General features: G+C 44.3%; 1 protein-coding gene across 1 annotated transcript in view; it reads right to left on the reverse strand.

Annotated features, from left to right (window-relative positions):
* Window positions 1-3,403: 3,403 nt before the first annotated feature.
* LOC137642625 (ankyrin repeat and SAM domain-containing protein 3-like) overlaps window positions 3,404-27,786 on the reverse strand; it is a 136,298-nt gene continuing 111,915 nt past the window's right edge. The window contains exon 9 of the mRNA XM_068375335.1: window positions 3,404-10,706. Coding sequence (XP_068231436.1) covers window positions 10,392-10,706 — 315 coding nt within the window. The 3' untranslated portion in view covers window positions 3,404-10,391. The remainder of the gene's footprint in view (window positions 10,707-27,786) is intronic.

Below are 27,786 nucleotides of genomic sequence, written 5' to 3' on the forward strand. Positions count from 1 at the left end.
GCCCCCCAAAAATGTTAGAAAGCTAGTAATGTAGTAATCAAACTCCTGATGTTGCAGGTAGTTCAGATCATAGCTTATTAGACGATTGGCTGATTTGGACAGAGACAAAAGAACTATGCCTCTATTACACAATCAGGTTTAGCAGGCTCTTCAGGACCTAGGGTTTTTTATTAACTTTACAAATTCATCACTAATTCCAAGGATATTCAGCAATTAGAGCACCAGAAGAATATGGTGAAAGGCATGCTAGCCTTACAAAAGCATCTCGGCAATGAATTTTATTCAGGGTCAGAGCATTGGTTTTGAGTTGCTGCTCTGCCAAAAGGCAACTGAAGAAGAGTGTGGCTCTTCAGTTTTCCTTGATAGTTGATCCAGTGTTAAAGAACAGAATGAAAGACTTCTATTTGGTTATGGAGAAGGGTGGCTCAGAAGGAGTTTTTGGAGTCAGTCAGTCTCAGTTAACCGTCTGTGAAAAAGAATTCTCAGGTCATGGATAACACCAAATTCATTTTCATGATTATCCAACAGATGAGTCCATGTCGGGCTAGGAAGGTAATTCAGGGACCTTTGTGTTTGGGAAATGGTTCCCTCAGTTTGTAGCATTTTTTACATAAATGTGTTGGAAATGATGGCAGTCTTCCTGAATTTGAAAAGAAATGGTTCGCAAAGGAACTTGCATATAAAGATCTTCATACACAAACCAGTGGTGGTCTGTTGCTTTAGAAAGGAGGATAATGTTTGAGAATTCTCAATACAATGACCCTTCCTATTAAGGGTTCCTTCATGCCAGTAATGTGTTCTCTCAACATTCCATCTGATTTTGTAGGTTTTGAATATCCTACAGGATTTTTAAGGGACAGCTGTGCTAGGAGCAACACTTGGCTCAACAGCCTGTACTATTCACTGCTTCAACTCCTGAGACCATGGGTACAACTGCATTGGTCTGCACTGTGGTATCAGAAAGTAGGAAGGTGGATTATCTTTGCTTCTTTCTTTCTAACCCAGAACCTTTCAGCTTGGATTTTCTCTCAAATGTTTTTGAGGAAGATTTCTCAACTCACAATTTGACTTTTCTGATGAGCTGCAAGAGGTCATTATGCGCAAGACAATACAGTATCAATCTATGTAGAAGAATTGGATGGCACTTCTATTGAATCAGTTACCCTGTCAGATAACCCTAGACTTCTTGACTTACTTTTTGAACTACCTCTTTAAGGAGAAGCAGCTCTAGCTATCAAATATACAATACTGTCATATAAATCTGTTTTAACAGAAACTCTCAAGTGTGCCTTCGACATGAACCTATTCTCAGACATGTTTCATATGAACACCCAATCTTTAGATTAGCATAGACCATCTCCACCCATTCCTGTGGTTCCTTGATTCCTGGATAGGTTCTTGAGTTTTCAGTTGGGTTGAATAACTCCTCCATTTCTCTTAAATAACCTTTACTAAAAGCTATATGATCATTATTATTACTTGCTAAGCTACAACCCTAGTTGGAAAAGCAGGATGCTATATGCCCAGGGGCTCCAACATAGAAAATACCCCAGTGAGGAAAGGAGACAAGGAAAGATAAAATATTCTAAGAACAGTAACAACATTAAAATGAATATTTCCTATATAAACTACAAAAACTTTAACAAAACAAGAGGAAGAGAAATAGGAAAGAATAGTATGCTCCTCAAGTGTACCCTCAAGCAAGAGAACTCTAACCCAAGACAGTGGAAGGCCATGGTACAGGGGATATGGCACTATCCAAGACTAGAGAACAATGGCTTGATTTTGGAGTGTCCTTCTCCTAGAAGAGCTGCTTACCATAGCTAAAGTCTCTTCTACCCTTACCAAGAGGAAAGTGACCACTGAACAATTACAGTGCATTAGTTAACCCCTTGAGAGAAAAAAGAATTTTTTTGGTGATCTCAGTGTTGTTTGGTGTATGAGGACAGAGGAAAATATGTAAATAATAGGCCAGACTATTCGGTGTATGTGTAGGCAAGGGGAAAATGAACCGTAACCAGGGAGAAGGATCCAATGTAGTACTGTCTGGCTAGTCGAAGGACCCCATAACTCTCTAGCAGTAGCATCTCAATGGGTTTTAATAGCTTTAGCTTCAGGAGAAAGAATCAATGAATTGGCGACCTTTTGGAGGGACCGGGAATTTATTGTAATATCCCAGTTGTCTTTTAATCCTGACTCTGGGTCTTCTTTTTACTAGCCAAAAACAAAAAGCCTCTTTAGAGACAGGATCCGCTTTATATCCCAGTTCAAGTAGGAAGACAGGAACCTCTGTCCGCGGTCGACCTTGAAATTATATCCATGGAGATCCATGTCTTCAGAAGGTAGTCTGTTTAAAACACCTGTACCAACAAGCCTCTTTATTACAGGCTGCCATTTCAAGAGCCTGTGTCTTACAGACAGTAAGGCAATCTAAAACAAATGAACGAAGCCCCTTTCAACAGAAGCTGTCCCTATCTTGATGACCTCCTTTCTAAAAAGCTGATCCTGTCTCCATTCCTAAAAACCATGACATGAGAAAAATATCTACATTAGCATTCTTTGCTAAAAGGCAATTTCAAGACACCCACCATTTTACAGGTTCATGTGAGTATAGGATGTTCATTGAACAATACCGGAAACAAACCTAAGCAGTACAACATTCATACGTGGTACTTGGTACATTCGGGACTCCTACAGGGGTAGACCGCAGGGAAGGACCAAATTAACCCGGCCCTCCAGTTGACCAGTTTTCTATAGTCACCCTTATGAAGTAAGAGTCAGACTTGTTAGTTTTATTCTTACTCTTGGGAACATGTGCATGAGTTGTAGGTTGGGCTTGGTGGCAGACAGCTGTCCTAGAATGGGCAGGAGTCTTTTTATTAATACTCTGGTACTACAACTTTGGAGACCACACAGTGTTTTAATTAATACCAAAAACACAAGTTTTAATGAAGGAAAAACTTATTTTTTGGGAGGTGTTGTGGAGTCTCAAAACCCTCCCTCCTATATAGCTTCGAGCAGGAGAGTGGAGCATTACTTATATACTTTCGATCATGAATGGTGGTTGAGGGTTTGTTGTGATGTAAACCAGTGAGGACTGGGATGCCGTACATGATGTCCCTCAGAGCAGACAACTTTCAGTTACTGAGGGTCTGTGGCAAGTTCAAATGAGCATAAACTTGAAAAGTCTCCCCTATACACACAGAGTTTGTGCTTTGTGCATTGATACACTGGCCCTAGAGCAGGAGAGACAATAATTCTTTGGTAATCATATTGTATTGAATTTCCTGTTCTAGTCTTAAGCAAGAAAGACCTTGGAAACTAAACCGCACCCTCCCAAAAATTAATTTTCCTTCGTCAAAACTTCTTTAAAATGACTGATAAAAATGAAAATAAAAAAAAATTATGCTTTATTTCTTTATGCAGTAAATATTTACAGTATAATAGGTTTAAAAAAATATTGTACTTTTAATATTCATCAAAACATTCAAATAAGACAGTTCATTTATGTAAAAAAATATTCAAAAATTTGTATCCTCTATATAAATGCTATTATCTAGATACTGGCAGTACAGTATTTTCATTTATGTGCACAAGCATAAAATCAATACTTTTCAACTTGGATACAAAAATATTTGTAAAAAATTTTATCAGTACTTCAGCCTTGTTGCTTACCTAGTGTGACTTCCACTTTTACAATTAATCTTTGGATATCCTCTTAAAATTACTGTCACAAATATTTTAGGTACACAATACCAGAATTTAAAAAAAAATACTTATTAAATAATGTCTCCTTCAACAGATGAAGATGACATTTTTTCAGTACTTATTCAATGGCCATTATGCTATAAGCTTTGTAAGTTCACCTTGATTGACAAACTAAAATATTAGAGGATTAATAGTGGGGTTTGTATGATTCGCCCTCCCATACCTATACGTCGACAACTACCACTTTGATGAGCGGCAACTTGAGGCTACCAGGGGTAGCATTGAACGAATGTTTGTTAAATACTGAAATAGTAAATCTTATCTTAAAAATGCTGTTTAATTCCATAATTCTTATCAATTCAATTAGTTTTAACTAACATTCATTGAGTTGATTCTGAAATTGACTGAATGGTGGGTAGTGACAAATAATAGGAGATAGTTATAGAAATTAACTTTAAAATATGAGGTAAATCAACAAAACGTACTCTCTAAGAATCTCACTAGTCCTGAGGCAATCTGGGGTTGACCAAGGACTTGCAACTTCTCCTCCAACTCCAATATAAGGTGAAAAGACTTGCAAAGCTGACAACTCCCCTTAACTTTGGAGCACTACCCCACTAACAAGGACTACCAAGAACATAAAATAAATGAGGGATAGTTAATGGCATGTCTCTGAAGACTTGATCAAACCTTATTTAAAGTATGTAGCTTTACACACCTCCTAACCCCAAAACCTGATACAAAAGATCAAGAAATACAGAGATTACTTTCCTAATCTAAAAGTCACTACCACAATATAGAGGCCTAATGAACAACGTGATTTATACACAACTTGAATTACCGTCAAGTATGAGGAAGTAAACTAAGTTACAGTACTGTACACCTCCATTTGGCCAGCATTTGTAACCTTTTGTAGGGATAAACTTCCAAGAAACTAAGAGGGTAACCATACTAATAAATTCATGCATACTAACTTCAAGGTAAGGAAGAATACTCTTTTTAAGTTATAGTGAGCATTAATGATTAACCATTTGAGCACCAATAAATGTATTTTACATCTAAATAGTTCTATACTCCCTTTGGTACCAATGGATGTAAAGTATATCACTTGCTGTTATTTGAAGTGTTTTCTCTTATCATTTACATTTGTGAAAATTTTACACAAAATGTAATATGTATTAATGGAAAGGCCATTTATTAAGCTATGAGATTAAAAAATAATGTAAACTCTGATCTGTGATAGTTTTTGTGCTGAGTTACGTAACATGTCCCAAAAGAGGGCCTAGAGCTTGAGTGACAAAGGCACTCTTAGAGAATTTATAATTTCATTTTAAAAAAAGAAATAAAATTATGGGAATGTTAAAGGAGAAAAGAACTTGTTTATTTCATTTGTTGTGATTGTTTAATTTTGATAATTTCATTTCATTTAATTGATTATGAATGTAAGATTTTTCAAATGTAGAAGTTTCAAAATTTAAACAAAAAAATAAGTTAAAAGTTCAAGGGGCACATTAGCAAGTCAGAGTCAGGAGCTCAAGGAAGCAACACTTAAGAGTGTCACTCTTGTAAATCGATTACTGTTATATGCAGTCGTCGACTGCCCTAATCAGTTATTGTGTATTTGTGAGTGCTGTAACCTTTCAATAACAAAATAATCTTAAATTCAGCACTTTTGTGTGTCTATTAAAATCTAATTTGGACTGGCTTGGGTAAGTGCTGGAACAGTATGATTGTTTTCCTAGTATCTGGATAATTGTTAGCCTACCTACCAACTCATAACCTGAAAGTATGGGGAATTGAATACTGTATTGTGATTCAGCCATAAAATACATAATATTCACTTACGATCAATAAGAATTCACTGCAGCACTCAAGGTTAAACTCTTCATGAAAAAGGACAAATCGATGTTTGACATAGGCAAGAATTATTTAAGTTCATAAAAGAGATTTTTACAATTTACGTACAGTATGGGAACCAATCTCTTCAATTATTCCTTAAAGGCCCTAATTTGACAGAGATACGTTTCCTGTATTTGACTTTCCACCCTAGCATTTCCAGAAAGAATGGAATAATTCATAAGAAGTTTCTTACATAAGAGGGATTCTTGGGCCTGCAAATATATATTAAAGTAATTGCTCCTTTTGCATCAAAGGCCACATTATAGAACACTGCCATCATCAATTCATTAGCCCTCTTAATTAAGGAGTTCTGTCAAAATAATGATTTTCATAGGAGGCCTTCTAAACCTTGCAGACTTTATTTATTCAAACTGAGTATCCAACAGGAATTTTAAGTATGCCCAAAGTCCAGGATATAGAATTCAGCTAAGGTGGATCCTTGATACAGAAGGATCAGATAACATTCTTAAAGGCAAGATCTAAAATTAAGGGTTATAGTGCTGAAGCCAACATATGATCTATGATCCTTACAGCAGCAACTGATGAGCCTTTGACATATCTGAGGAAATGTATGAACTTGATAATATTGTCCAGAAGAGAATAAGTAGAAAAACACCTCTGGACTCACACAAACAAAAAAATTGCCCATTGTTATTGTGAAATATAAAAAGGTGAACCTTCTCTTGAAAGCCATTATGGAGAGTGTGGAGCTTAGAAAACCATTTTGCTCTCAGCCAAATCTCTACACGTTCAGTCGAAGCAGGAAATGAATAAGATGAAGATCTTTAATAAGATCTTCCTTGTGGGTAGGCTGAACTCTGAGGACAATCTCCTGACAGAAGCCAGGAGACTGTAAACCATTCCCTATGAGGCCAGAGACGTGCCAAGAAAACCATTCTTGCATTACTCAACCATCTAAACTCGATCCTTCTTCTGACAAAGGCAAGGCAAAGAGATGGAATGCATAAAGAACTAGGTTTGACCTATCTAGCAGGGTTCAGTGCATCTGAGGGTCTTTCAGCTTCTTTTATAACTGTAGATATATTTGAGGAATAATTGATTGATTGATTTGAAGTTTTCTGGCATCCTTATATTTGAGGATGAAGAGAGTATTTATTTGGTGGGAACAAGATGATTCTTCCCGTTTAACTGATTTACCAACGCATTCATGTCTCCAGTGACAAATTATAGTGTCATAGTAAAATCTCTCGCTCCTGTTAAGCATAGAGGATTTTAAACAAAAGAGAATCAGGGCCATTACTGGGTGCCTCCATTTATTCTCACAAATTAGTGCGATGGAATTGTCAGAGTACAGAAAGTTTTGTATTACTAGATCCTTCATCAATGTCTATTGAATTAAACATTTTGGGCAGCATAGAGTTGTTCAGGGTCCATCCTTTGTGGCTGCATCAGTAAAAAAAGAGAAAAAAAAATATCTGGGACAGGAGACAGGCTGATCCCAAGTGGAGAAATATTTGATTGTCCCACCAGTTTAGCACTTGATATAAATCTTCATATGGCAAGATTAAAGCTTTCTTGGAAGGGTCTGACAAATTGCCCTAAAGGTTTAAGGTATCAATCCTATGAGACTTAATATTTACAGAGGTGTTGGTTTTTTCTCTGAAATCTTCCACAAACTTAAGGAAGGAGTTCACTCTTTCTCGAGGGAAAAGCTTGTAAAAGCACTGATGCAAATGTAATCCTCAAATACAAAACTGAGTACACTTAATTGGAGTGAGCAAACATCTTACAATTTATAAAAAAAAAAAAAAACAATTTGGGAAATTAGATAGAATAATTATTTTGCTTTAAAGGCTCCTGGAAGAGAGTTAACCAGCACTAGTTAGTCCTCCAGATACAGAAGAACTCAGAATCATAGAAGATAAAGCCAATTGATGACCTGCACCATAATGCCAGTGAACATCTGCGGGGAAGTGTTGGGACCAAAACAAAGGTACCTGAACTGGAAAGTCTTTCCCCTAACCATTAACTTCAGAAACATTCTTGAGTCTGGATGTACTGCAACATGGAAATGAGCATCTAAAAGAAATATCAAGAACATCCAAGCGTCCCTTTGAATTGAATCTAGAGCAGACATGGTTGTCTCTATGGAAATCCTTGTCTGGGGTTGCTCACCATCCTTTATGGCCAACTGTAGAAAAATAAAAAACCTGAGATCTGAGACTGAAGACCCAGGCTGATCCCACCAGTTGAGCACTTGATCCAACTCTTCACATAGCAAAATAAGTGCTTTTAGTGAGGTTCTAACAAACTGTTCAAAGTGTTCAAGGTAGAATTGTAATGGCCTCTCTCTTAACTGGGCTTGAGGCAAACTATTGTCTTTACAGAAAACATCAATCTTATAAGAATGAACTAGAGAGGTGTTGCTGAATGAGAGTCTCTGAAATCCTCCACAAACTTGAGGAAGGAGTACAATTCACTCTCTTCTAGAGGAAAAAGTTCGTAAAGGAACTAATGCAACCATCATCCTCAAATATAAAATCGAGTACAAACACCAATTATGGAAAGATATAGAAAATAATCTATTTTGCATTTAAGACTCCTTAAAGAGAGTTCTCCATTACTAGTCAGCCATCCAGGTATAGAAGAACTTGATCCCTAGCAGATGATGCCAATTGAAAATTGGAGCCATCACACATGTGAACACTTGTGGGACAGTGCTGAGACAAAAACGAAGGGACATGAACTGAAAAGTTTTTCCCCTGACCAAAAAATTCAGAATTTTTTTTTGATCAACCTTATGTTAAACCCAGGAAAAATAATTTTTACATTAACAATGGCCTTTTTGCCTAATATATTCTCTATTTCTCCCCAGACAGCTAATCTTTCTGCAGGTTGTGGAAAGGCTTATAGCTAAGGCAGGAATATTCACTAATGGAACCACCCCAGGTTCTACACATAACTCCAACCGTGTCTGAGAGAGTATATCTTCCCCTTTACAGGGTCTTGAAGACTGATAGAATCAGCTTTTAGATTTACTAGCAGGGTTGTTTGTTTACCTTGTTCCTTATCCTATTGTTGGACGGAAGGATGTTTAAAAGGTCTTGACCCATCTAGGGTACTGACATGCTTTCTAGCCGACAGGGCAGGAATCATTGCCGAAATATAACTGGCCTAAGTTTAAAGAAAAAGGCCTTAGAAGTTTAAGAAAGAGGTTAATTAAACTGCCCCTTGGTTGACACCTACTTCAAAATTACAGTATTGGTAGTCTGGTTAGATTTATTAGAGGACTAAATATAAAGCTGTAGAGGGAGATTCTCCCACTAAACAATGACAACCTCTATCCTTCCCCTTCCTCTTCTCATCCACCTCATGCCAACCACAACTGTCGTCAAAGGTAAAGTGAGTTAATTTGTTAATATTCATTTATATTTCTTTTATTTTGAAATATCAATTTGGATTATGCATTTATGATGTTAGGCGTTGTATTTTTTCCCTAAATTCAATTACAAAATGTATATAAATTAGTAGGTGTATCTATGGATGTGTACAACGCATCATGTGCAGTTCCTTTATTTCTTATGAGAAAAATTATTTTAGTTTACTGATATTTTGGTTAGTGAACTCTCTCCCAAGATAATTTTAGTAAACCGAGGTACCACTCTAGGTATGGGAGGCCTAGTGATAAAAAATCCACAATTAATCCTATAATCATTTAGTTTTTCAACAAGCTGTGCTTGCATAGTATTTAGGACAATGAATGATGAGTAAGACTCATTGAAATGATAAGATTTTCAATACAATCAAGTGGAATAAGAACCTCTATATTAGCACCATTTGACTAGCAAGGAGAACTCAATGTTACTAAGGCAACATAAAAATTATAGAGACTTTCTATCCTTGCTGTCTAACTAAAGTAAATATAACAATGCAAAGAGAAGGCCGGTGAGAATTAGAACCATATGTCACAATATAAGATAACAAAGAAATGGACTGACAGCAAAGAACATAACACTAGAATTAAGCAATGAAATATTTTAAATGAAAGGTATTTTACATCAAAAGCCAAAGGCAACTTACTAAAATTTATCCTCTGCATGAAGTATTTCATGACTGACAAAATGAACTTTTTCAATGTAACTTAAACTAGTTTCTTTTCAATGTTCATTCTAAAGGAAGAATCCCTACAAGTTTTGAGGACAAAAATTAATATAGTAAGTGAACTCAAATATGATGCATTTTTAAACTAATAAAAAAGTACAAAGGTTTACCAAGACACTAATAGGATGAATATATTTTTTCCAGAGTAAATCAGTCTAGCTTTTGGAAAATCTGATAAAGATACACTACTAGTAATATGTAATTTCAATGATGATTCTTTAATTCAAAATATTAAAGTCACACCATTTTGGATCTGTAAAATCCTTGGTAGCAGTTCCCTGTTCACTATAAATTCTTATTTTCCAAAATTCAAATGTTGATTGTGAGTGAATTCCATAGGTTTTATGACCTACATATCATATAGATGGAAGGAATAAAGCATAGCTTGTACTCATGTTGATTACATACTTTAAAATGTTTCATATAGATCCTTGGAAAGTTTCGTAAATTTTCTATCTGTTAATCTGAAAAGCTGGACTCTAATACCTGAAGCTGAATGCTTTACAAATAAAATAAAAAAGAAATGTGCCTAACTATGCCACCGGTATACCAATGAAATTAAATTATTTTGATTTTTAAAGGTGACACTAGCAAATCTTATCATTATGTAACTCTTCATTATCATCTTAAAAATTAACATGTTACCTGTGATTACTTACTTTTTATAGTATTCTCGGTTTACATGGTAAAAGTGGACTTCGTGGACCCCTTGGTGTGCTTGGGTCTGTGAGAGCAAGAATAGCTTCAGTTTGACCTGTTATATGGGTTACATTTTCCATTAAAGTTGAATAGATTGCAGGCTGCATCAAAGGTGACTGTACATTTGGTGGCTGAGAAGAAAGAATTGACACACATTGTTGGACAGTACTGATGTGTGATATCAAGAGCTGACTACGCTGGTGACATTCTTGCAACCGTCCTCGAGCCTCAACTACCCAACCTTCTGTTACAACTCTCAAATCATTTTCTTGACTTACCTATAAAAACAATTATACAGAGTACAGAATAAAATTCTTCCGGACAAGGATATCATTTTATAAATAAGCATATCACTTAAAACAACACTTACATGCCCCATGGTATTGTCCTACACTTGTGTGGTAAGATTCGTAGGTATCAAGCAATAACAAATATCATTATTTGGGTAGCCTGATTCATGAAAATCTACAAAGTAAACAGAATTTAGGGAAGAACTTGCCCTATAAATATGACAAATTTGGATTTTTGTATTTTTCATAACTATAGAAAGACAAGTCCTTTACATAGGATAGAATAACAGCAAAGCTGGAAAAGACAGTAACTAAACTTTTAAAGGTGGCCAGTAGTTACCAGCCCGGAGTGGGTCTAGTCCCAGTCCCTTGTTTGCTCACTGAACACTTGTTCTGATTGCAGCCCCGGCTTTCTGGGATTAAGTGATGGCCGAAAATTACGAGTATTGGACTTAGGTTTGTATAGTTAGGAAAATACAAATTATCTCCAAATTTTTTATTTATCCCAGCTCAAACATAAAACCTCATCCTTTACATTAGAAACTTATCCTTAGGTGGGAGGAAGTCCCTTTCCAACTGGTTGGGTAATTATATAACTCAGACCCTTGTAAGTGGTGCTGAGTTGAGGTTTTTACACCACATGTACAGTACTAATGGTTTGGCAATACTATTGGGCCCACCAAGACCAATACAATAAAGGAAGTAGAGCAGAATATATATATATATATATATATATATATATATATATATATATATATATATATATACACACAGTGATACCTCTACATACGATCTTAATTCGTTCCAGAAACTGCTTCGTATGTTAAAACGATTGTATGTTGGAGCAAATATTCTCATACGAATACATGGTAATTTATTTAATTCGTTCCTCAGCCTAAAAACCCATAATAAATCCGTAATAAATGGCTACACATAATTACACATGACATTGATACAATACCTGTATAATAAATACATATTACAAACCAAAAAAAAGAATAATAATGAAATAATAAATAAAAAAGGGATTTTGACGAAGGAAAAATCTATTTCTGGGGAGAGACCTGTGGCGCCCGGTGAAAAGAGTCCTTCTTATATACCTTTTCTGATAAAACCTTCCAATTATACCAGAGAAAGATAAAAGCATGGAATGCTGAGGTTACAACCCTCGCGCGAGCACCTTTTGGGTGTCGTGTATAAAGCAAAGGCGCGTGAAATCCACTATTCACAGGTTGTCTTCCATTTAGTTAATTCCTTCGTCAAAGGGATGGGCCGATACAAAGGCCCTAGCCAACCACCAGCGCCACACCACCCACGCCACGACGCGAGCGCCATCTGAACAACATCCTTCTGTATTGGCCATGATGGCTTGGAAAGGAAAGGGTGGGATCGTGTAAAATAAAGGGGAAGGGTTTCACCGGGCGCCACAGGTCTCTCCCCAGAAATAGATTTTTCCTTCGTCAAAATCCCTTTTCTGGGTCGACCTGTGGCGGCCGGTGAAAATGTACCAGAGAATGCCTTCCAAGCCCAACAATAACTACTAATTTAATGAGGGGAGAGAAACAACACCATGTAAAGAAAATCATATATAATTAAGGTAAGTAGGCATAAAACATAAACTAGCCACAGGGCATAGTGAGAGTAAGGTTAAACAAACATGATAACAGGGAAGCCTCCGAGTATCAGAACAAACATGCAACAAAACTGACATGGCTAAGAATATCCCAACCCTATAACTATGGTAAACAATAATAGTTACAATCATATTAACCTAATATGTAATAAACTTAGGGCTAACGAACCACCAAGGAAGCGGCGTCGTGGTGCGAGTGGTGGGTAGGAGGGAGAAGAAAAGAGATGGATGAAAGGAAGAACAAAAGATCACTGGGGAGAGATAAGGCTCCCAGCTGCAACCGTTGGGTATTTAAGAGCCTGTAAGTTCTTTAGATAGTGGCGTTTGAAGACCATAGGAGATTTCCAACCCGTGTACTTTTTAAGGTCATCAAAGTCCATATTCTGGAAATAATTGATGGAGGTAGCTACCGACCGGATATCATGAGCATGGGGAAATGATCCCGGATTGGCTTGTTTAATGAAGTATAGGCTCGGTTGCCTAATACCACGTATGGAAATGGTACCTCCTTGTTCTCTGATAAACAAGGGGCCAGACAATCGGGTAGCAGTCCTGGCTAAAAAGTATCTTGGAGAAGAGGAATAATCTTCCAAGGGGACCACCTATTTTGGGGGTCCTCGTTTTTAGCCAGTCTTTGTCTGGTGAAAGAAGTACTTCACCTGAAGGGAGGAAATCCATGTTTTCTGAGTTTCGTGAGAGAGCTGCTAGTTCTGAGATTCTAGAACCCGAAGCCAAAGCTGTTAGAAATAAAGTCTTCCTAAGAAGAGTGATATAGGAGCAGGATTCGTTGTCCGTGTCGGAGGCCAGTTTGAGGACATCATTTAGAGACCAAGCGACCTTTTGTGGACGAACCGAAGGTCGAAACCTAGCACATGCTTTTGGAATAGACGAGAAATAAGACTCCGCCAGGTTAATGTTAAACCCAACCAGGAAGACTTTCCTCAGAGCTGACTTAATGGTGGTTATAGTGCTAGCTGCTAGGCCTTAGTCAAATATGGACCTAAAGAAGGAGATGGCTAAATTAGGAGTCATAACCGAATGGTCTGAAGTCCTTAAGAAATCTGCTAGTTTCTTAACTGCCGAATCATATTGGCGAATCGTAGAGTCCCTTTTGTCTGATTCTATAATGAGGACATTATCTGGGTCGATGTTTGCGTCCCTACGCGCCGCAAACTTCATGAAATCCACAAAGTTAGGGTTTTGGCTATCCTTGAGGAATCTAACACAGTCCGAGTTTGGACCACTTGGGTCAGTTTGGGGAATGGGATCCGGAAGGGACGGAGTTTCAACTCGAGGAGGAGAGGAAACCAACTGCTCTTTGGCCAGTGAGGTGCCACTAAAGCCACTGCCCCGTTGAAGGAGCGGAGTTTGTGCAAGACTTTCAGTAGAAAATTCACTGGAGGGAATAAGTAGATCTTCTGCCAATGGTTCCTATCCAGGGTTAATGCGTCCATGGCATAAGCCTGAGGGTCCAGGTTCGGTGTCACATAACATGGGAGTTTGTGATTGAGTCGGGTCGCGAATAGATCTACCTGGAGACCTGGAACCAGCTTGAGTATCCACCGGAAGGAGTGCATGTCCAGGGACCACTCCGATTCCAGTGGGCTCGTCCTGGATAATGAGTCTGCTATCACATTCTGGACTCCTGCTAGGTGAGTTGCTGACAGGAACCAGTCTTTGTCGGCTGCCAAGGCAAAGATAGTGACCAGGATCTGATTCAGGTTGGGTGATTTGGACCCCCCTCTGTTGAGGCAGTGGACTACGGCCGTGCTGTCTGAGACTACTCTGATGTGGGTCGACCTCGGAGCCCTGAAACATCTGATGTTGGGAGTAACCCCCCATCCACTCAGAGACGCGTCGGTATGAATTGTCACTTGTGGAGAGGGGAACTGTAGAGGAACCGATTTGGAGAGGTTCCTCCGTTCGGACCATGGTTGTAGTCTCATTTTCAAGACAGAGGGGATCTTCGAGGTCTTGTCTCTTAAAGGTATTGTCGCTCTCTTTCTCCAAACTCGATTGATGTCTTTGAGTTTGGCTTTTAATAGGAGATCGGTCAGTGAGGCAAATTGGAGAAGGCCGAGGATTCGTTCTAAAGCTCTTCTGGACACCTGTTTGTTTTTGAGAAAGTTCCTGACCCTGGAAGCTATCTCCCTTACCTTCTTGGGAGGAAGGGAGAGCTTGTGCTTTGAGAGGTCCCAACGGATGCCTAACCATTCGAAGTGGCTTGATGGTTGTAGGCGGGACTTCCGGAGGTTAACTTGGAAGCCCAGTTTGGCGAGAAAATGGAGTACCTTCGACGTAGCTCTGTTGCATTCCTGGTGCGACTGGGCCCAAATGAGCCAATCGTCCAGATAGGCGACGATCTGTATCCCTTGGTGTCTGAGTTGCTCGAGCACCGTCTCCCCCAGTTTCGTGAATATCCTGGGGGCAATGCTGAGACCGAAGGGCATGACTTTGAATGCAAAGGCTCTCTTGCCGAGACGGAAGCCTAGGTAAGGAGAGAAGTTTCGAGCTACTGGGACATGATAATAGGCGTCGGTAAGATCGATAGAGGTGGTGACGGCCCCACGGGGAAGTAAGGTCCGTACCTGAGAGATAGTCAGTATACGGAACTTGTCGCAAAGGATGTAAGAGTTGAGCTTCGACAAGTCCAGAACTACCCTCAACGCCGACGAGTCTTTCTTCGGGACTGTAAACAGGCGGCCTTGGAATTTCAGGGATCGAACCCGTTTGATTGCTTTCTTCTTGAGTAACTCCGCAGTGTACTCTTCCAGGATGGGAGTGGGTCTCTGGAAGAAGGTCACTGGTGGAGGAGGGGATCCCTGTGACCATTTCCAACCCAAGCCCCTGGATATTATGCTGTGAGCCCATGGACTGAAGGTCCAATGGTCCCGGGAGTGATAAAGTCTCCCTCCTACCGGCATCACATCATTGGGAGGGAGTGACCTTAGGGCCCCTCCCTCCACGGGAACCCCTTGCTCTAGGCCCGCCGCGTTGGCGGAACTGTCCTCTACCTCTGAAACTCCCTCTTTGGTATCCACGAAAGGAACCGGAGGATTCGTAGGCAGGGTTGTATGCAGGAGAGGACATCCAAGAGGGGTTGGGCTGTGTACCAGGGGAAGCAGCGAGGTAGACTACCTGCTGAGGAGGCGCCTGTTGTCGAGAAGTCGAGGCAGCGGAAGACTGTGGGGACGAGGTACCCCGGGCAGTCTTGTAAAGACTAAACCTCTGCTTATTCTTGAAGAACGTGTGTCTCTGGGGTTCGAACCTCTTTTTGGCTGAGAGACCCCACCTTACCTGCAAATTTTGGTTTGCCCTCGCCGCGTCCTGAAGAACCTTATCCACCTCGGTCTGAGGGAAGAGGGTCTTACCCCAGCAGGAGGAGGCTATCAGCCTGTTCGGTTCATGCCTGATGGAGGCCTCAGACAGAACGAACTTCCTGCAACTAACCCGAGCTGACCAGAAGTCATGGAGGTCTATTTGGTAGGACAGCAGCTGGTTCTTTGTGGCGACTCTGAACAGCGTTTCCTCTGGGTAAAAAGATGCTAGGGACTCCATGGAGGTGATGGATTGGAGGGACCTAGCTAGTCTAGTACAGGTCTCGAACTCAGTTTTGAGAAGACTCTCTATTAATCTGGGAAGCTTCTCAGAGAAAAGAGTAGAGGCACAGTCCGGGTCTAGCTTCCCCACCGTGAAGGTAGAAGCCGCAGCATCCCAGGTTGCAGAGGTACCCGGAATAAGCAAAGAGGTGGGGTCCGTCTCTTTGAGAGCTGGCATGGAAGAGCCTTCCTTGATGGCCTGTATAGTAAGCTCTGTGACTTTGTCTATGAGCGGCAAAGAGATGGAGGCCGCTGTCGTAAAAATAGTGTAGGCACCTTTGTGTGGGGTGAGCTTGGAGTTAATACACCCCCACTCTGATAGAGTTCTGGCCCAGATAACCTGGGCCTGCTCCTTTGGAAATATCACCGTTTCCTTCGGTACCTTGTCCATACGGACCAATGCATGTTCCTTTAAACGTACAAAACCATTGAACGGGAATGCTAGGCCCGGGGGGTAGAACTCCAGGTCCTCTAGAGGGCGGGTGCCTATGCCCTCCAGAGTTAGGGAACCATCTAAGAATGGGGCATGCAAGGCAAACCGCCAAGGATTGTTTTTATCGAAGGGCGGCAGCTTCGATGCGTCTGGGGCAGAAGGGGGAGGAAACTGAGTTCCGGCGTGGATCAGAGTAGCCATCATATCCTTAATCTCTGTTATCGCCCCAGAGTGATGTTGAATTTGATCTCTGACCAAATCTCTGACCAGTTAGATGGGGACGAGATTGCCCCAGGGTACCTGAAAGCCACCCGTTGGTTTTGTCTTGGATTTGGTAGACTTAGACTTCTTAGGAGTAGTGGTTTTACGAGGAGCAATATGAATATCAGGAGCTGTCGAGGGTCCGGGGACCGGTGACGTTGATACTGGCAAAGCTGAAGTCTTATAAGTTCGAAGTGGCTTCACCTTGGGTCGTACGGAGGCAGAGGGATCCCGAGGAGAACCCTTAGAGTTATCAAAACCTAGAAAGGAAGAGGTAGAAGAGGGAGTAGGAGAGAAAAGGGTTTTGACCAACTCGGCACCACTTACCTGCTCGTCCCTGGGTTCTACGTCTATATCCAGATCTGCCACGTCCAGCGGTACGAGGGGTTCGTCCTCCGCGGAAATGGTGGCCCTGACTTCTTCAATTAAGGGGGCAGCAAGGTCAGGGGAGACTGCAGCAGTAGTCGAGCCTGGGAAGAGAGTGATGCGGGGGAGAGTTCAGCCGATCCTACGACGGAGGAATTCAAGGCGTCTCGAGGTTGGTTCGAGAAATTTAGGAAACGGACCGGGATTCATTCAGTTGTTCGTCATGGAGAAGCTTCGAGTTCGGACACCAAGGCTGCTAAAGACTTTGTTAAAAAGTTTGAAAGCATCGTGGCGTAGGAAGGTTACGTAGAGCAGCAGGTGTTCAACTGTGATGAAACCGGTCTGTTTTGGAAAAAGATGCCTAGTCAAACGTACATTACCGCCGAAGAGAAGAAAATGCCTGGACATAAGCCAATGAAGGATCGGTTGACTCTTGCGGTTTATGCCAACGCCAGCGGGGACTGCAAAATAAAGCCATTATTGGTTTACCATTCCGAAAACCCTAGGGCATTTAAAGCACATAGAATTAATAATGACCTGCTACATGTTCTATGGCGTTCTAATTCTAAGGCTTGGGTTACTAGGCATATCTTTGTGGAATGAGTAAACGTAGTTTTCGGCCCTGCTGTCAAGAAGTATCTTCAGGAGAGGAATTTGCCCTTGAAGTGCTTGCTTTGTTTGGACAATGCACCCGCTCACCCCCCCCTCCCCGACTCGAAGATGATATCATCGACGAATACAAATTCATCAAGGTGTTGTAACTTCCACCGAATACCACCCCTATCCTCCAGCCCATGGACCAGCAAGTCATCTCTAATTTCAAAAAGCTCTACACCAAGCACTTATTTAAGCAGTGCTTTAATGTCACGCAAAGCACCAACTTAACTTTGCGTGAATTTTGGAGGAGCCACTTTAATATCGTGCACTGCTTAAAGATCATTGATCAGGCTTGGGAGGGAGTAACTCGTGGGACCCTGAATTCCGCTTGGAAGAAGCTTTGGCCTGATGCTGTTGCTCCCAGAGATTTCGAAGGTCTTGGCCCCGAGAATGAACCCGTGCTTGCCGCCGAGGAAGACGTCGAAGAGATTGTGTCCCTTGGCAAGTCCATGGGTCTGGAGGTGGATGAAAATGACATCACCGAGCTCGTCGATGAGCATCACGAAGAGCTCACCACCGAGGAACTCAAGGAGCAACTCTCTTTACATTCATGCCCAACCCTTTAATTACTACTCCCTTAACTGCCCCCAACACCTTGCATCCTTCATTCACTCTCTGACGTACATCTGCTTCCACTCCACCATTTGCTGCAACAACAGACCCCAAGTACTTAAACTGATCCACCTCCTCAAGTAACTCTCCATTCAACATGACATTCAACCTTGCACCACCTTACCTTCTCGTACATCTCATAACCTTACTCTTGCCCACATTAACTCTCAACTTCCTTCTCTCACACACCCTTCCAAACTCTGTCACTAATCGGCCAAGTTTCTCTTCCGCGTCTGCAACCAGTACAGTATCATCCGCAAACAACATGACAAATTCGTAGATGATTTGTATTTTTCCAATCTATACAAACCTTAGCTATTGAATATAGGGGTATTACTTTCGGCGTAGCTGAAATGACGAGCCATTAGAATTTTAACGAGGGTTTACTACCCCCTCAGGGAGGGGTAGCTTGCTAACCCTCCCCCCCCTCACACACCTGTGATTAGCTCACTTTGCTTAGAGGTAGGACTCCCCGGGGAACAGGGCTGGTGGGCAAGTTTGATTAAATAGCTAAGGTTTGTATAGTTAGGAAAAATACAAATTATCTACGAATTTGTCATTTGTTCCGCAACTGAAATACAAACCACGCTATTTAACATGGGTGACTCAACACTTAGGTAGGGTGGTAAGTCCCAGCCATTACTGGCTTCTGGCTTTTTGCCCGGGGACTCAGTATCTGAGTGTGTTAGTACTCAAAGATAAGGAGTCCCTGCACCTCGCAAGTGCCTTGCTCTGCAAGGACCGTGGCCTATGTAAGCTTGTGTGTGAAGGAATGAAGTGTGACTCGTCCTAGGAAGTTGACCTGAAGTCCTTTAGATGGAATTCTAGGATAGGACTTTCCCAACACCACCTCGTAAGGGTATGGGAACGTGACAGTATTATCTTAATACTAGGAACACAAGGAAACATGGTTTACCTGCAGTGGTTTGAGGTCAGCTGTGCAGAGAACCCAGGATGCTGCTTTCCCCAAGAGAGGGGAGAATGAAGAAAAGAATAAGGGCCAGGCATACCTTTTCATTCATGCAGACTAAAACCGGGTAACAATGCCCTCAACCCTCTGCTACTTGTCCATTAAGGAGCCTGAGGTTTAAACCAGCTGTTGTGCAGCCACCATAGGGCCGATAGAAAACGTATTGAGCCTCCTGTGGGTCACGTCTTGCAGGTAGTGGGCAATGAAGGTCGTCTGACGCTTCCAAACCCCTGCTTATAAAACTTGCGTCACTGAGTAGTTCTTCTTGAAGGCCACAGACGTAGCAATGCCCCTGACATCGTATGCTCTAGGGCGACGTGACAGAGGAGGGTCGGGATTCAGGAAATGATGGATAACCCTGCGAATCCACGCTGAGATAGTATTCTTAATGACCCTCCTCTTCGTCCTTCCGGTGCTCACAAACAATGCCTGCACCAGAGGACGAATTGCAGCTGTTCTCTTAAGATAGAGCCTCAGACTCCTCACTGGGCACAGTAGGAGATGGTCTGGGTCATCTGTTACAGAATGAAGACTCGAAATCCGGAAAGAGTCGAACTGAGGGTCCGGAACTCCTGGATTTTGAGTCTTAGCAACAAACTTCAGGACGAATTTGAACGTTACCCCCCCTCCATCCCCTTGAATGGGCGATGTCATACGAGAGACCATGAAGTTCGCCGACTCGCTTGGCCGAGGCCAAAGCAAGTAGGAACACCGTTTTCCAAGTCAGGTGGCGATCAGAAGCCTGGCGTAATGGTTCGAAGGGAGGTTTCATAATAGACCTGAGAACTCGAACCACGTTCCTTGGAGGAGGTCTCACTTCTGACTGAGGGCAGGTAAGTTTATAACTTCGTATGAGTAGAGAAAGTTCCAGCGAAGAAGAAATGTCCATTCCTTTGAGCCTGAAGGCAAGACTTAAGGCTGAGCGATAGCCTTTCACTGCCGAGACTGAAAGGCGCATTTCTTCCCGCAAATACACGAGAAACTCCGCTATTGCTGGAATAGTGGCATCGAGTGGAGAGATACCCCTTCCATGACACCAACAACAGAAAACTCTCCACTTTGCCTGGTAGACCCCTGTGGATGACTTTCGCAGGTGTCGAGACATCCTTTCAGCAACTTGTTGCGAAAAGCCTCTCTCTGTGAGGAGATGCTGGATAGTCTCCAGGCGTGAAGCCGCAGCGAAGCTACGGCTTTGTGAAAGATGTTGGCGTGTGGTTGTTTGAGTAGCTCGTGTCGTGGAGGAAGTTCTCTAGGGTCCATCAGGAGCTGCAGAAGCTCCGGAAACCACTCTGCTGTATGATGCCATAGCGGAGCTATCAAGGTCATTGAAAGGTTGACCGATATTCTGGTCTTGTTCAGTACCCTCCTCATCAGACAGAACGGGGGAAATGCATATACGTCGATGTTGTCCCACCATTGTAGGAAGGCATCTTGCCAGAGTGCCTTGGGGTACGGGACTGGGGAGCAGTACAGCGGAAGCTTGAAATTCAAATCTGTCGCGAACAGATCCACCGTCAAGGAACCCCACAAAGTCAGGACTTTGTTGGCTACTTGAGGACCCAAAGACCACTCGGTACTCACTATCTGGGATGCCCTGCTCAGACTGTCAGCAAGCACATTCCTCTTGCCTGGAATGAAACGAGCTGATAGTGGAATCGAGTGGACTTCGGTCCATCTCAGTACCTCTACTGCCAGATGGGATAGCTGCTCTGAAAAGGTACCTCCCTGCTTGTTGGTGTAAGCCACTACCGTGGTGTTGTCGCTCATCACCACCACGGAGTTACCTGCCAGGTACTGTTGGAACTGTTGAAGTGCCAGGAATACGGTCTTCATTTCTAGCAGATTTATGTGGAGGCACTTTTCTGATTCTGACCAGAGGCCTGAGGTCCTGTGGTTCAGAATATGGGGCCCCCACCCTTTCTTTGAGGCGTCCGAAAACAGCATCAAATCTGGGGGGAGGACGAGAAGATCCACTCCCTTTCGTAGGTTCTCGTCTGACACCCCCCCACTGAAAGTCCGTCTGTTCTGCAGGACCCATAGGGACCATGGCATCCGGGGAATCGTGTCCTTGATTCCACCGAGACTTGAGTCGCCATTGCAGGGATCTCATCCTGAGGCGACCGTTTGGAACTAGACGGGCCAAGGAAGAAGGTGACCGAGGAGACGTAACCACGATTGGGCTGGGAGTTCTTCTCGTCTGAGGAAAGGATCTGCGACCCTCCTCAGCCTGGCTATCCTGTCGTCTGATGGGAAGGCTTTGTGGAGATTGGTGTCCAATATCATGCCTAGATATACCAGTCGCTGAGTTGGAAGCAGAGAAGACTTCTCGAGATTTACCATGATCCCTAGATCTTGGCAAAGTCCCAGAAGCTTGTCTCGGTGTCGAAAAAGGGTCGACTCCTAGTCTGCCAGGATCACCCAGTCGTCCAGATAACAGAGGAGACGGATGAAGATCCTGTGTGCCCACGAAGAAATCTGGGTGAACACTCTGGTAAATACCTGAGGTGCTGTGGAGAGACCGAAACACAGCACCTTGAACTGGTAGGTCTTGTTGTCTAGGCTGAATCTTGAGTACTTCCTTGAAGACGGGTGGACTGGGATCTGGAAGTACGCGTCCTTCAAGCCCAGTGTACACATGAAGTCTTGTGGTCTCACTGCAAGTCTGACCGTACCAGCTGTCTCCATGCTGAACGGGGTTTGTTTGACAAACCTGTTCAGAGCTGAGAGGTCGATGACTGGTCTCCAGCCTCCAGACGCCTTCTTTACAAGAAAGAGTCGACTGAAGAAGCCTGGGGAACCGTCGACGACCTCCTGGAGAGCGCCCTTCTTTAACATGATCTGGACTTCTGCCCGTAGGGCTGGGCCCCTTGCCGATCCCATGGCAAAGGAGCTCAACGACACTGGATCCGCTGTCAGGGGAGGTAGAGATGTTGTGAACGGGACGCGATATCCCTGACTGATAATGGAAATCGTCCAGGAATGAGCCCCGAGTTGCTGCGACCTGATTGCGCAACTTTGTAGGCATCCCCCCACTGGTGGACATGCAGGGGTATTGCCAATCCTAGCGTTTGCAGCCTTGGCCACTCCCTCTAAGATTTTTCCCTCCCCTGGAGGACTTTTTGCCTTTCTTGTCTTTGACAGGAAAGGGCTTCGACACCGTTACCTTTGCTGCCACTGCCGGTTTCGTCGTCTTGGACGGGCGAGGTTGTTGAGGTGCTGGAGGTTTATAGGGCTTTGATGTAAGAGCCCTATGTAGGAGAGTCCGGGTTGGACTTCCTCCACCTCTCAGCTGCCTGTTCCACGTCTTTAGGCTCAAACAGATTCTTTCCCAAAATGGAAGAATGTCTGAGCCTGCTGACCTCGACGGCTGGGACCTTCGTGTGGAACCTCTCTGCCACCGCATCACGTCGTTTCAGAATGGAATTGGCCCACAAGTTCAAGACTTGGTGGGCCAGAAACTCAAAGGTGCGGGTGCCCGAAAGGAGGAAGGTCTCCAAGGCTTTCCTGGTGCTCTCCTTAGACAGGTCCTCGGATCGCAACAGGATGACAAGAGACCCCAGCAAGACATCCAGCCACGAAGTAGCCTGCATGGTACACTTCGCAACCTTCTCCTGACTTAGGATCTCTGTCACCGAGATAGACACTTGCCGGCTAGAGAGCCTCTCTAGAGGGACTCCCTTGGTGAGCTCTTCCACCGAATGGTGCAAGGGGAGAGCTAGGCAAGACTCCTCCATGATCTCAAAGTACCTCCTCTGGTGGATACGAGGAGGAGGGAGGAGCTTGTTGCCAGCAATGGAACGGCTGGAGGAGGCGAGCTCGGAGAGCTGGCCCTCAACCTTATCCTTGGCACTCTTCACCCCTTGGGACCAGGGCAAAGCCACACTAGCCTTAGCGGGCTTCTGAGTGCCAAAGACTCGGTCCAGGACCGTGTCCTTACCCTCTCGAGGAGGAATCTCAGGATCCGGGAACCGGTTGAGATGCCTCATCAGGGTCAGAACCTACCAGAAGGCATGCTCTGACTCCTATGGCTCCCCTCCTGGATAACTGGCAGCAAAGTCTCCCGTCCCTGAAGGTTCTTCTTGGGGGGACACGTGGACGTTCTCTGCAGGTCTTGATGGCTCTGGTTGAATCCTTGAGGATGACTTGGGGCTGGTCTTAGAGTCCTTAGGTTCCCTCCTGGGAGGAATACAGGACTCCAACAACGATGTCTGTGGGCTCTTCTCCGCCCCAACCCGGGACGATTCTCCTGTACGAGGTGGGGTTTCTCCCATTGGTGTGATGGGAGAACGTCTCATCTCGGTAGACTCCCGAGGACGGAAAATCCACGTCCACAGGAGAGGGAGAGAAAGTCTGGGGGGGGGGGAAAGAGCCTTCCTCAAGGACTTCCGAGAGCCATCTTGGCCCTGGGAGAAGTTACCACGACTTCTACTCCTCTCTTCCTCTTCAATGGGGTCAGAGCTGCCATTAATTTGAGGCCCAACTCAGAGAAGGCAGGTTTGAAAGCCTGCATGACGGCTCTGACCAGGGACCCGAACCATGGCTGCTTACTGACAGCTGCGCTATCAGAGACTCCCTCTGGAGGGAAGGGGATCGGGCAATCCTTCGGAGTAGGAACTACAACTGGGACTGCCTGAAAAGAAAGGGAAGAAGAAGATTGGTTCCTGGACCTATCCGGAGTTTTCCCCTCCTCCAGCGGGAGTGCTGATCTGCGCTTGCGGGGGGGGGGATGTGTGTGAAGATGACGACCTGGAGGGTCTCGTTCCTGTAGCTTCGCGCGGGGGCTCACGCTGTGAATCTCGATGGGAATCGCGCTGCGGATCGTGTTGGGAATCTCGCTGGCGCTAGCGCGATGTAATTTTCCCTGGTTCGCGCGTGGGCAAGCGTTGGCGTGCAGGAGGGCGATGGCGTGCAGGCGAGCGACTGCCCACAGGCGAGGGGGTGCGTGGGCGCGCAGGTGATCTACGACACGTGGGCAAGTGGGCGTGTTGGCGAGCGATGGCGGGCAGGTGATGGAGCGCGCGAGCGCGCAGGTGATGGAACGCGCGGGCGCACAGGTGCGCGATCTGGTGAAAGCAGAGGGTGCGCCGAAGGGTGTGCAAGCGCTTGGGGGCGCGGAGGTGATTGCTCGCACGCACGTGGGCGCGCAGGATCTCTATGAGCTCTAGAAGGCGTGCGTGCACGCGCAGCGGAAATACCCCTAGTGCTTGGGCGCGCAGGAGGGCGCATAGCAGGAGCTGGAACCGATGCGCGCGATGGATCGCGCAGGCGAGGGCTGATGAGCAGGCGAGATCCGAAGGCGCGTAGGAGATTGCTGACGGGAAGGAGCTAAAAGATTCTCCCCTCCTGCGCCCAGATCCGGAGATCGTGGGTGCGCAGGCAAACACTGGCGCGTAGGTGAAGAGCGCTGGCGAGCAGGAGATCGTTGGCGCGCTGGAGAACGTGGGCGCGCGTGGCGCGCATCAGGATGAGGGCGCGCAGATGTGCACTGGCGAGGAGATCGCTGGCGTACAGGAGATCGCTGGAGCGCAGGTGAGCGCTGGCGAGCAGGAGATCGCTGGCGCGTAGACTCAGCAACAGGAGATCGCTGGCGCGTCGTCCCTGGAACAGGAGGTCTCTGAAGTGATGTCTCAGGAATGGCAGGCGAGCGCTTGCGCACCATTGCGCGTGGGCGTGCAGGAGAACGTTGGCGCGCAGGGGATACCTGGCGCTTAAGGGGCTTACTCACAATGTGAGAAAGCCCCTTTTGCCCCGAAGGGTCCGATGCCCATTGGATAACGGGGTGCGTGGGCTCCCACAGCGCGTCAGCGGCCAGGAACGGACACGGGAGGTCAGCAGGTCTGGCAGGCAAAGGAGATCGTGAACGATCTGCAGAGAGGTCTAGGGATACAGCTGCAATGGTCGGTGCACAGCGAGGAGGCTCCTCTGCGGGGGACTGCGAAGACGAAGAACCGAAGAGGCGCCTCCTAACTCCCTTGTGGGGAGAAGGAAGGCCTCTACGGCGAAGAGGAGGGCGAACTTTCCGTCTGATACGTCCTCTGGAGGCAGCAGGCAGACCATCGGCAGTCCTCCGAAGAGGAGTCTCGGTTAGTGAACTCCCCCGAGGGAGAGAATCACCTGCAGGAGAGACCGTTGGACTTAGCTCCTCCCTCGAAGGATGTTCGGAGGGGTGAAATAAGCCTTCAGCTACATCAGGAACCATAGCAGGGGTTTGACCTAACTCGTCGGAAGCCCCTGCCACAACAACGTCGACGATACACAAAGGTTCAACCTCTGCTACCGTCGGCGACTGTTTGACAGCAGCCCCCAACCTGATTATGTAAAACAGGGCTTCCTTGGCAGGCGAACCCTGAAGCCCCAAGGAAGCCCAAAGCTGTAACAAATCATTGTTAGACACATTGTTATCAGAAATATCCTCCCTCGGGGGAGAAGGAGGAGCTGCCTTGCTATGGGAGGCAACTCCCTCTCCCAAACCCCGAGGTTGGTGAACATAAGTACGGCCTACGCTACCACTCGACGGCCTCTCGGGAGAGACCAATCGAGTGGGAGCTTCGGAGGAGGTCCGGGCTACAGAAGAAGAGTCCTTGGGATTTTCTCTCTTCAAGGAAATCCCTGAAGGAGAAATATCCCGTTTGGAAAACCTCTCCCACTGGGAGGTAGACCACTCCCTACACTCACCATATACTTTATTTCTTTCACACCGTTGGCCCCTGCAAAAAGGACACAAGGTGTGAGGGTCTGTGTCCACCGCCGACATAAAAGTTCCTAAAAGGCCGGTCAGGTAAGCCGGGACACTTCCGCATGGCAAAGGCCAACTTCCAAACACACTGTAAAAGAAAAAGCAAAAACAAAGATCAAAGGCTGTCAAAGTAAGCGAGGGTGGGAGCAGACACGTCTGATCGTCACCCGAGCCAAAAGCAAAGTTGTAAACCCTCGTTAAAATTCTAATGGCTCATCATTTCAGCTACACCGAAAGTAATAGCGTGGTTTGTATTTCAGTTACGGAACAAAACTGATTTACCTCCCATTCATGGTCATTCTCGTCTACCAGTTTCAATCCTCATCTAAGCACTCGAGCATTCACCTCTCTCACCACTCCATCAACATACAAGTTAAACAACCACGGCGACATCACACATCCCTGTCTCAGCCCCACTCTCACCGGAAACCAATCGCTCACTTCATTTCCTATCCTAACACATGCTTTACTACCTTTGTAGAAATTTTTCACTGCTTGCAACAACCTTCCACCAACTCCACATAACCTAATCACATTCCACATTGCTTCCCTATCAACTCTATCATACACTTTCTCCAGATCCATAAATGCAACATACACCTCCTTACCTTTTGCTAAATATTTCTTGCATATCTGCCTAACTGTAAAAATCTGATTCATACAACTCCTACCTCTTCTAAAACCACCCTGTACTTATAAGATTGCATTCTCTGTTTTATCCTTAATCCTATTAATCAGTACTCTACCATACACTTTTCCAACTACACTAAACAAACTAATACCCCTTGAATTACAACACTCATGCACATCTCTACCTTATATAGTGGTACAATTCATGCACAAACCTAATCTACTGGTACCATTGACAACACAAAACACATATTAAACAATCTCACCAACCATTGGTCACAATTATATAATAGTGTAGATCCTGTTGTCCCTTTGAATGAGAATCTAGTCAACATAATTGACAGGCGTATCCCTTCTCGTGTGCTAAGGTACCGAGTGAAAGACAAACCGTGGTTCAATGATGATTGTAGACCTGCTTATTTGGAGATTGATTGATTGATTTAAAGTTTTCAGGCATCCTGACATCTAAGGTCATTGACGCCAGGCTGCTTATTTGGAGAAGCAGGAGGCCTATCACCTTTGGAAGGGTAACAGATCAGATTTGACCTGGAACAACTATACTCAGCATCGAGCTTTTTCTCAGAGTTTATGCCTCAACTGAAAAGGAGTACAATTTAACCATAAAAGAAACTCTTTCTGGCACAACTCAGGAACATAAATGGTGGTATACCCTTAAATCTGCACTCTTTGGTGTAGATGCAACAGTTCCTCCTTTACTTAAACCAGATGGCTCAGTCACTCACTGTCCAAAGGAAAAGGCAACCCTTTTGGCTGATGTTTTTGACAGTAAACAGAGTAATGAAAAACTTGAACTTCCTCATTCCTGTTTTCCTGAGGCTAAACTAACTATTTCAGCTTTTCGATCTCGTGAGATTAAAGCTCTGTTGATGGACCTTGATGCTTATGGAGGTGTAGACCCAAATGGTATTTTTCCTTTGTTTTTTATAAAGACAGCAGATTTCTTAGCTCCAAAGTTATCTGTTATTTTGCGCAAGTTAGCAAGAAGAGGAGCTTTTAGCAATTGTTGGAGAATTGGTAATGTTACTCCTCTATGTAAATGTGTTTGTGGTAGCTCAAGTCCCACTGATTACCGCCCAATTTCCATAACTCCCATATTATCTAAAGTTTTTGAACGTCTTCTGGCAAAAGGTCTTAATAGGTTTGCTGAAGG

The sequence above is a fragment of the Palaemon carinicauda genome, chromosome 6, assembly GCF_036898095.1.
Source record: "Palaemon carinicauda isolate YSFRI2023 chromosome 6, ASM3689809v2, whole genome shotgun sequence".
NCBI classification, from domain to species: Eukaryota; Metazoa; Arthropoda; class Malacostraca; order Decapoda; family Palaemonidae; genus Palaemon; species Palaemon carinicauda.